The sequence below is a fragment of the Carya illinoinensis genome, chromosome 5, assembly GCF_018687715.1.
Source record: "Carya illinoinensis cultivar Pawnee chromosome 5, C.illinoinensisPawnee_v1, whole genome shotgun sequence".
In the NCBI taxonomy this organism is placed as follows: Eukaryota; Viridiplantae; Streptophyta; class Magnoliopsida; order Fagales; family Juglandaceae; genus Carya; species Carya illinoinensis.
Window position 1 is genome coordinate 43,872,840 of NC_056756.1, and position 10,766 is coordinate 43,883,605.

A 10,766-nucleotide genomic window follows, 5' to 3' on the forward strand; every position below is an offset into this window, starting at 1 on the left:
AGGGAGTCTTTTATTTTTTATACTTGGAATGAGTTATCATGAATGGTGAGGGGACAAAGCTGACATCCCTTATTTATGTTGTAAATGAGTCCGTATTCACTTTTGTACTAAAGCTTGGTGTAAAGGTATAATAATTGAAGATTGTAATCACAGTTTTCTTCAGACTAAATAATAAGATTTATTTTATCATTATATTTGTAATTTTTAGATAAATATAAAATAATTATCGACTTTATCTCTAAACAATATTGAATTTATTTATAAGTCTTAGATGTTATTTATATAAGTCATTTAAGTAAAAATTATGTCCAAGATGATCTACATTTATCCAAAATAGAAGCTGAACAAAAATTAGTTACTGCAGAAGAGAGTGTGAAGGATCATTGATTAGATTTTTGCCATTGGAGTTCTAGGAGGGAAGTCAATAGTTTGAAAATCACCAAAAGTTCTGGTTGCTACTGTGGTAGAAAACAAATGAGTCATTTGTCTGGACAAGTAAGAAAGCCAAGTTACAAAGATTTTGTAATTGAGAATTACTTGTAATTGATTTTCAAATAATAAGATTGACTTTCCTAGATTTGGTTGCCCCGTAGGGTTTTACCGTTAAATAGTTCTTTAAATGGTTTTCTTTCGTAATCAATCACAGTGTTGTGCAAATTTATTTATTTTCTTTAAATATTTGATTCATTTAATAATCATAATATTAAGATTTAATCAATTTGTTTAAAGAAATTGGTAGACAATTTCATGGTTTTACAGAGATATATTATGAATTTTAATTGGCATCATAGTTAAGTTCACTTATTCCAATGTGATCCGTGTCCTTGTAGATCATATCGACGTCATTATATGTTGTACAACACTTCGATGAGAAAAATTATGCTTATTGGAAAGTTCGTATGAGGGCTTTCCTCAAGTATTTGGATGAACGTGTATGACATTTGGTTGAATGATGATGGATTAAATCCATAATATCTGTAGATGCTTGGACGAAAGATGAAATCAACAATTGCAATTGGAATAGCAAAGGACTTAACGCTATTTTCATAGCGGTGTCCCCCTAAGAATTTAAAAGAATCTCCATGTGTGAGATTGTTTAAGAATCTTGAGATATTTTGGATGTTACATATGAAGGTACAAGAATAGTAAAAAACTCAAAATTGCAGATGCTAACCTCAAAATTTAAATAGATTAAAACGTTGGAAGATGACAGTTTTAATGATTTTTATACTAAACTAAATGATATTGTGAATTTCAGGTTTAATCTCGGTGAGAAAGTAGAGGATTTAAGGGTCGCGAGGAAGATTTTAAAGTCTCTACCTGAAAGATTAAGGCCTATGGTTACTGCCATTGAGAAAAGTAGGAATTTGGATACAATAAATTAACTTGAAGAGCTGGTCGGTTCCTTACAGACATATGAATCTTCACTTCCTCAAACAAGAAAATGTAAGTCCATTGTTTTCAAAATAATAAAAGAGAATCAAGATGATTTTTCTGATAAAATTTTTTTAAAAATAAGGATATAGATCTCATAGTAAGAAAGTTTAGAAAATTCATGTATAATAAAAAATCTAGTGGAAAGCAAAAAAGAGGTAAAAAATTTTCTGCAAAAAAAAATTATTCTAAAAAATCAAATAAAGAAAAATCTGAAAAAATTGATAAAGTAAAATGCCATGAATTCTTAGGATATGGTCATATAAGATTTGAATGTCCAAATTTTAAGAAAAGTAAAGAAAAAAACATTGAATGTCACACTGAGTGATAATTTTGATTTTGAAAGTTTAACCCATATTCTGATAATAAAAAATATTTTTTTAGTTTTTTCTACAATTGTGAATGACTTTTCTGAGATTGCACTAACAAAATCTGAAAGTGGTTGCGATTACAGTGATTCGGATGTATCACTTGTTGATGCTGACCAAAAATTAAGTTTACAGGAAGCATACAATGATGTTTGTAAAGAAGTGATCAAATTAAAAAAACTCAACAAAAAAATGTACAATAGATTTACTACCGTGAAAAATGAGAAAAACAATCTTTCTGAGACATTAAAAATTTCTGGTGTTAAAGTATCAAAATTAAAGGATCAAAAGGTTGTACTAGAAAAAGAATTGAAAAAGGTTCAAATGTGTAAGCAAAAAACAGCAATACAAAAATTAGATGAGATGTTGAGTTTTCAAAAGTCAAGTTGTGATAGATTTAGCTTAGGATACACAACTTTCCAAGACAAAGATCTTACAACGTCATAATCCGCTGCCACTATCTTTAAGGGTATTGTCTTTGTCAACGGAAGTCAAGTGGTGGATGATCCAAAAGAAGTCATTTTAATGTCAAATATTTTTAGAAAGTTCCATGGAAAATCGATCCCGAAAAGACCGATTCAAGGTAAGTTTATTCCTATTTTTATTATTGTGGTGTTGTTGGTCATATTGTTTTAACTTGAATAAAGTGTAGAAAAATAAAGGTGAAAGAAACCCAAAAAGGAAAGGGAAGAGTATAGAGAATCAAATTTGTGATATGAGTCAATAAATCAACTTCTTAAGTCTTAAACTTGGTAAACTAGTAGATATTTACTTTCAAAATAAAGAACAAATCATACAAAGTGATGTTGATGAAATGAATAGGTCAAAATTTAAATCAAAGTAGGTGGTCAAAGAAGATACCATGTCATATTAATTGATAGGACTTTTTACATGTTTTTGCATTCATTGCATATCATTATTCAGGACATGCATGTTATTTTTTTTTTTTTGTCTTATTTTGCATATGTGTCTGTTTTTAGTTTTTGAATTAAAAAAAACATATATATATGTATATATATATACATATTAATTTTTCTGGTTTGGTTTAAAATTTTTCTTTAAGGAAAGTGCATGCTTGATATGTCAAAGTTTGAGCACTTGTGTTCTTACTTAATAAATTCTTGAACCTATACATCTCTCTATTTTGTGTAATTCACTTTGTGCATACTAACCTTATGGATTATTTTGGCAAAGTTCATTACAAAGCACTGTGAGGAACTTATATGTATGCATATTATGATTAAAGTTATATTGTTTAATGAGATGCTCACCATAGAAGGGGTCTATGTCTTGAATTGACTAATACTAGTTGAACATAGTACATTAATAAAGAGTTCTCCCCTTACCAAATACAAAGAGTTGATCAATATAGAAAAATTTAGTGTTAAATCATTATGGAAAAAGACTAACACCCTGCACAGATTTATCTCCTTAACTCTTTATAGAAAGAATCATTACTGATTTATCTCCTTAACTCTTTATAGAAAGAATCATTACTTTAATCATTGTTGAAAAAGATGAGCAACAAAAACGAACATATAAAAAAAGGGGGTTGTTCAAATTAGTGTTTGGAGGAGATGCTCTTGTATCTAGGCCCTAACATAAAGTTTGACTTTTGAGATCAGTGACAATCTCTTAGAAGCATCTATAAGAAGAAAATACTCAGGAATAATATTATAAAAAATATATTGAAAGGAAAAAGAAATAAAGAGTTGCTACCTTATATAAGTTTGATCACTCACACACTCACATGAACTTTGACATTGATGATCTTATGAGGAGTGAACATCCATAGTGATTGTTGCAAATAAAAAAGTGTACTCTAATGAATTTATTTTGTGAGTAACACTATGTTTTTTGAGTAACACTATGTTTGAATCGAGATGCATCAAAACATGTTATTTTCCTCATTGTTTATATATATAAGAAAAATATTAATTTTTTAGTTTTCTTTTATTTTTATTTTTATTTTTTATTTACTTATTATTTTATTTAAAATAAAATAAATAAAGTGATAAAAATATAAAATATATTTTGTGATTGCATTAATGTTTGATATTTATGATTATGATTCTAAAGTAGAAGTATGGAACTTGGTTTCTAATCTATTGGAATAAGTCCCAGTGAAACTTTAAGGCACAAAGCACGTGCACAGTTTAAGTGACTTAAGTCACAAAGATGCATCCAGCCCCTCGGCATAATTGTCCCTTCACTTGCACGGAAACTCATCCAAACACACGACACTCCTCATACACGAGCCTTAGCCCTCCTTATCTCATCCACATCTAATTCAATTTTCTTGGAAGAAATACTCGATTCCAGGTTTATTGACTAAAGGCTCTCCATCACGGTAATATTTTGAGTTTATTTCAATCATTCTCTCTTTCCAGTTCTAGATCTCAACACATATATATGGAGATTAGGATTTTGATTGTTGTTTGATGTTGGGACTAGAATACTTTGGATACATAAATATTTGTTCATATGAGATTATTTTATGCATGTATTGAGGATGCCTTTTTGTAAATTATGTGATTATACATGTAGGTTTTATCCTAGTGCATACTAAGTGTTTGTGTTTATTCCTTAATCAAGTCACACTACTTATTTGTGCATATTTGTTATGGTTATCTTACTCATATAACTAGAACATAAGTGTGATTGGTCCGTGTGGAAAGTTGAGATTATTCCGAGTTGTTCATCATGTCTTGTTAGATTAGTGACAAAAAGGGGGAGTATTGGAAAAGCAAATTGAAACATTTTGATATTGTGAAATTTAGAGGCAGTTTGAGTAAGTGAGAGTTTAATGAATTCACTGAAATGAATTTATTGAGGGGGAGTTGGATGATATTTGTTTATTTTTGCTGGATATAAGTTTTTATTATTGATTATTTGCTTGGAATTTCTACTCGGTTTCTTAGTTTGCTGTTTGTGCTTTTGATATGTTTTATATTACATTCATCAATTTGGTTTTGTCACCAATTAGCCAAAGGGAAGGCAAAAGTTGGTTAGAATTAGATGACTAAGTGACGGAGTTTATCTTATCATTATATTTCTAATTTTTGGATGAATGTAAAATAATTATCGACTTTATCTCTAAACAATATTGAGCTTATTTAGAAGTCTTAGAGGTAATAATTGAGTTTATGAGAATCTGCATTTATCCATAACAAAAATTAAATAGAAATCAATCATTGCAGAAGAGAGTTATTGCGAAATGTCAGCAATTCTTCAGGAGACGTCCTCGCGACAGATTCTATCCGTCAGTAGAATCCTACTTCATCTGGAACTCTTTCCAAATTGTTTATTTAAGAGATCCTATTAGTTAGAATTTGCAAATATTCAGATCTACATATTTTCTAGAGCACTTTCTAGTGCATATTTTGGTGAGAAAATTTCTTAGTGAATTTTCATATTTGTGATCTCTCTTTGAGTGTGATTGTGTTTCAAGTGTAAATGATCATTGATTGGATTTCAACCACTAGAGTTCCAGGAAGGAAGTCAATAGTTTGAAGATCACTAAAGCTTCTAGCTACTACTGCGATAGACGACAAATGAGTCATTTGTTTGGACAAGTAAGAGAGTTAAGTTACAAAGATTTTGTAATTGAGAATTACTTGTAATTGATTTTCAAATAATAAAATTGACTTTCCTGAGTTTAGCTACCTTGTAGAGTTTTGCATTTAAAGAATTCTTTAAACGGTTTCTGTTCGTAACCTATCATTGTGTTGTGCAAGTTTATTTATTTTCTTTAAATATTTAATTTATTTAATAATCATAATATTGAGATCCAACCAATTTGTTTAATGAAAATGATAGATAATTTTGTGATTTTATAGTGATACATTGAGAATTTCAATTGCAATGACCCAAAGTCTGACTGGTATCCTCGTAGGTGACCTGTCTACTCAATTTTTATAATACAACAGTTAGGCATGCCGACCTCTTATAATTTCACTCCCAGGTGCCATTGTTTGCACTCCAAGAACACTGATAAAGTAACCAATAACAACCAAAGCACAAAAAACAACAGCATGTTATTTGTGTATAGAGACCACCAAAGCTTTTAGGATTTGAGTTCTGAGAATAAAGTTCTCTCGAGGAAGACGATTGAGATTTCTACTGTGACCTCTCGACTTTTAAAACGGTGCATAATAGAGTTCGGTTAGAGCATTTCCAACAGATTTTGTAAAATACATAAAAACTGTAAATGTGTAACTATTTGTCTGAAAACAACTTCAAACAGATCATATATCTCAATTGTATTTCGAATTTATCTACATGTAGCGGTACTGTTCACCCTCTAAACAGTTTTTATTTTTTGTTTTTTTTTTATCTTTTCCTTCCCGTTTCCCTTTTACTCTCTTTGTTTTCACTTCAGCCCTCTCGTTTGGCGGCATCCCATCTCCCACGTTACTCCAGCTTTGTTGTCATTGGCCATTGACGTTGCAGTGCTATGATCAATGGCTTCGGCTTTTTCTTCAGGTCGGTGGTCTGGCCTCTTCATCCTCCACTTCTTTTTCCTCTGTTTACTTCCGGACCCAATATGTTAGGCGCCATGCTTTTCCGGGGAGAGCTTTTGTTCATGCTGCCATCGAGCACTCCATTTTCCATTGCAAATCAATAGTGTTATATAGGCACTACACCTTGCTTTCTATCTCTTTGCAAAACTCCAATCTTGTAGATCTGTTTAATTTCTGGTAAAATTCTCAAAATGCAAAATAGAATTGAAAATTATTGGATGTCATAAAATCAAAATATAATCTCTTTTTTATATTTTGAATCAATTTAAATTTTAGTGTGACTTATAAATTTAGATTAATATGAAATAAAACATAATTATATGATATTATACAGGAAGATATTGCAAATATCAAATGATAAAAAGATATCATCGAGAGTTGGAAGAAATATCTTAAATAAAAAAAAAAAATATAACATTTAAGTGATATAGAGAAAAAATAAATAAACTAGTGTAAGTCAATATATAAAATAGAAAAAATAGACTTTAGAGATGTCTTTTAAAAGATAGGATAAAGAAACAAATTAGGAATCTCTTAGGGGGTTTAATTGGAGGGAATGCTCTTATGGGTTTTATTGGGGCGCACAAGTTCAACCATTACCAGTTTATGTGTAACTGCCAGAAGGAAGAAATATAAACTTGTGAGAAATGATAGAGACATTCCATCTCCAATCTAAATGACAAAGATGAACTGGACAAGAAAGAAAACAATTAGAAGTGGGCTACACCGTTTTTTGTATTTTAATCATTCAGAGCATGAGATATCTCTTACTTTTAAGTTATGTATACTTTATAAATCTTTTACAGGGATCGATAAAAACAAAATATATCTTTTACAGGGCAACATTCCACACGAGCGTCTATTAGTGATGCGGCCATTGGCTTCTGGTATTGATGATTGAATACAGTGCTTCTCTGGCATGAGGTTCTTCATGAGAACCTGTGAATAAATGCAGACTACTGTTCCCAGCAAAGCACGATAACTTGTATATTCTCAAAAAAAAGGAAAAAGAAAAAAGGCAGCATAACTGAAAAGTAAAGCAAAGCAAGATAGGAAGTCAACATCATGAAAAGAATCACTAAAGTCGAAATTGTATAGCTGAATCATATAATTCTTCGCAGGAGCAACTCAATAACGGGTGTTATCAAACACCCAAGGCTCATGCGCAAACAACTCCCGGCCATTCATCTGGACTGTTCCTGCAGCGATATCCTCTTCACGTTTTCTAGCTGCTTCGGCTTTTCTAGCTGATGCATCTGAATCCTGCATTAAAGTACATACGTTTTAAAAAACCATTAGAAATGTCAGTGTGGCTGGGCAACGAATCCTAAAGCAGGTTAAAGAAACCAGATTGCACATCCAGACACTTCAAAACATGCAATGCTAATTAACCATCCTAGTTGGTCAAGCAACCATGTTCAAGATAACATTTAAGTCTACAAATATGGTTCAGCACAACATCTAATTTCCCGTATCAGTCCAGATGTGAATTGGAGGTAAAAACCTTGCGAGTAGCAGCAGGGCACACACCATCTGATGAATGCCCTGCTATGCATTGGAACACTGCCGATAGTGTTCGATATCATCTTCCCATGATGGCATAGAAATGACATGATAAATCACTCAGATAATTAATGGTAAGCCCCTACTGATCTCCAAAGTAAGCACCAGGCAAAATTCAAATTAGCAAGCTAGCAGTGCCTCAAGAATCTACCACTTCAATCAGCCAATATGGTTTCTCTTTGTCACAAGAAACAGCATCATTGATCACTTGTGTACGTTGGGGCTAGAGGCAAACTTTTTTCTCCATCTGTCAATTTCGTTTGTACTTTAAAGACCATTTCCAATATTTATAAGTTCTATTGCACCTTCCTTTGAATCAGTAGATAGGAATTTTATTGATGAGAAATAGGCATAGCCCAAGTATACAAGAAGTATTGCCCTTTCTAGCAGGATAACTCAGAAAATTTCTTCATAAAAATGTAGGTCTAATGAGATGGTTTGTTTCTTTGGCTAAGAAGTGAGATTACTGGGTCAGGGTGGTATGAGAACCGACAGGTCCTAACATCAAAAGCCACATATAAATCATAACCTTGAAATACAACAATCAAACAAGCAACTAAGCGGAAGATGAGTGGTAAATACACTTTCTCTGCTCGATTAATGGGTTCGTATCCCACAACACTTATATGGCAGTGGAGCAGTAGCTGAATCTATGGGGTTAGTGGGGGTGATTCCCTTCTCAAAGTCTGCCATCTCAGAGCCACCGTTAGGAGTCTCATCCCTTCCAGCCCTTTACCTCCAAAAGAAAAGTTTCTGCTCCCTACTTCCTTGGGAATGTAACTCATTATTGGAGGTATGTGCACGTGGCTCTATATCAATGGAAACCTTTGAAGCGCCTACACCATGTCTCAACTAAATGCGTATGGTACTATAAATCTCACCCACCACTACCACTTCTCCAGCATCTAATCTAAGCTTCTATAAAGTCTTAACCCCAATCGTTCCTAGAACCAGAGAGATATATCAACCGGGCCAGATGCTAATCTTCCTTATTCCCGCTATTATTAAATTGCTACTAGTCTAAAGCTAATTAACGTGAACAAGAACGGTAATAATAGCACACAAGCTACCATTCCCGAAAAAATATGCAAATCATCCAAACCAAAATATTAATTAATAAGAACAGAACACAAAAAAAAAAAAGAAAAAAACCCTAATTCTCCGTTTTCATGAATATGAACTCCTCAAACGGCTAACAGGAAAACCATGAAGCAATTATCACAGTAAGCGTAACATACTGTGGGGACAATACGACCTAAATAAAAAGTGGAGAGGGAAAACCCTAGCGGAGACCTGAGAGAAAAAGATTAAATAAAAAAAAAAAATCGGATAGGACCTTCTGCCTTTTCCAAGAGAGGAACTGGGCCGGCGTAATGGAGTTGGGTTTTGGATTCTGATTTCCCTGCTTTTCCTGCTCTTCCCCTTCCGCTCCCATTCTCTTTTCTTTTCTTCCAAACGGATGGTCTATGTGATGGCGTGCTTGGGACTGACTGCGGTCTCACGCGTAAGAGCACTCATTGTTTTATCCACATGTAAAAGGACATTTTTTATGAAAATAAGATAAATTTAAATATTAAATATTTCATTTACATAAATTTTTATATTAAAATAATTATTTTTTTATTATATAATAATAAAATAATATAAGATAAATTTGATTAATTATTTATATTAAATTTTTACATTAAATTATCTGTTTATTTATTATATAGTAATAATTAATAAATTAAAAAGTATTTAATTTTTTTAATTATTATTTAATTTTATTTTATCATATTTTATTATTTTATTTATTATATGTTAATTAGTAATCATATTTTAATTAAATTATGGATTAAAAATAACAAAAATTTTAAAAAAAGTAACTATCAAAGAAAAGAGACTTAAAAAATAATAAAATAAAGATTTATTTGTAGAACAGTAACTATCAAATTTGATTTTATCTTTACATGTACTGTAACTAAAAGTTAAGAAATTTGATTATAAATAATCTATTGCAAGTAGTTTTTATGTCTAATAGATAAAAATAGGCTTTAGTTTTGGATAAGAATAATCCAATGAGAGTACTCTAACTTATCTTTGTTTACTATACCAGGGCCAGTAGACCAATTATATATAACTAACATATACTGAAAAGAAAAATTTATAAAACAATATTTATATTAATATGTTGAAAATTATAATATTTAAATTTAAAAAAATTAATGAAATGATAATTATAAATAAATAGCAAATAAAATTATAAATACTTATAATATTATTCTATTTATGAACAATAAAAATTCTATATGAAATTATTTTTACAACTTTTTTGTACACTTTATTGATGTGATTAATTGAGTATTTAAAAAATAATACAACTAATCATATTAGTGAAGTGTATAAGAAATATGAAAAAATAATTATATACAGCATTATTCGTGTGAGAGCAATATTGATTATTAATGTTTGGGAGTAGGAAGAGAAATATTGCTGCCTCATTCTCATGTGACGTGTCTAAATTTGATTTGAACACTCATTTAATTATGTGCAGCCTCTTTTAATTATATCTCTTAATTATTTTGATGTTGTTTAAAATTTATATTCAAGTTTTATGATGAATTTTAAATTATTTAAGGATGGAGTCTTCATTTGATTCGGATCCATTCTTCGCCACTTTTTTGCAAAGTGATGGACAAGGGGAAGACAGCACCCTGTTCAATAGTATACATGATAATATGGTGATCCAACTATCACAAGCTGAAGCTGAAGGTACGAAGGCCACATCACAAGTTTGGCAGCAACTATGTGACCATATGTTGTTACCCCACTTTTAATTTTATAATTGAGCGATGTCTTTATCTTTTGTGGTGGATTGATTTTTGTGGTGAAAATGTAT

General features: G+C 31.0%; 1 protein-coding gene across 1 annotated transcript; it reads right to left on the reverse strand.

Annotated features, from left to right (window-relative positions):
• Positions 1–7,287: 7,287 nt before the first annotated feature.
• Positions 7,288–9,392, reverse strand: LOC122308774 (zinc finger CCCH domain-containing protein 15 homolog). Its single transcript, XM_043121979.1, has 2 exons — positions 9,225–9,392; positions 7,288–7,588 (listed from the first exon to the last, which is right to left on the reverse strand). Exons 1-2 carry the CDS (start codon positions 9,321–9,323, stop codon positions 7,454–7,456), a joined length of 234 nt encoding a protein of 77 aa, XP_042977913.1. The 5' UTR covers positions 9,324–9,392; the 3' UTR covers positions 7,288–7,453.
• Between the last annotated feature and the right edge of the window lie 1,374 nt (positions 9,393–10,766).

What these genes read in the sequence shown, in the direction of transcription:
- LOC122308774 (XM_043121979.1), bottom strand. Translation starts at nt 9,323, where the DNA reads ATGGGAGCGGAAGGGGAAGAGCAGGAAAAGCAGGGAAATCAGAATCCA. An exon ending in TCTCTTGGAAAAGGCAGAAG is followed by an intron (nt 7,589 to 9,224) that starts GTCCTATCCGAT and finishes ACTTTAATGCAG; the next exon opens with GATTCAGATGCATCAGCTAG.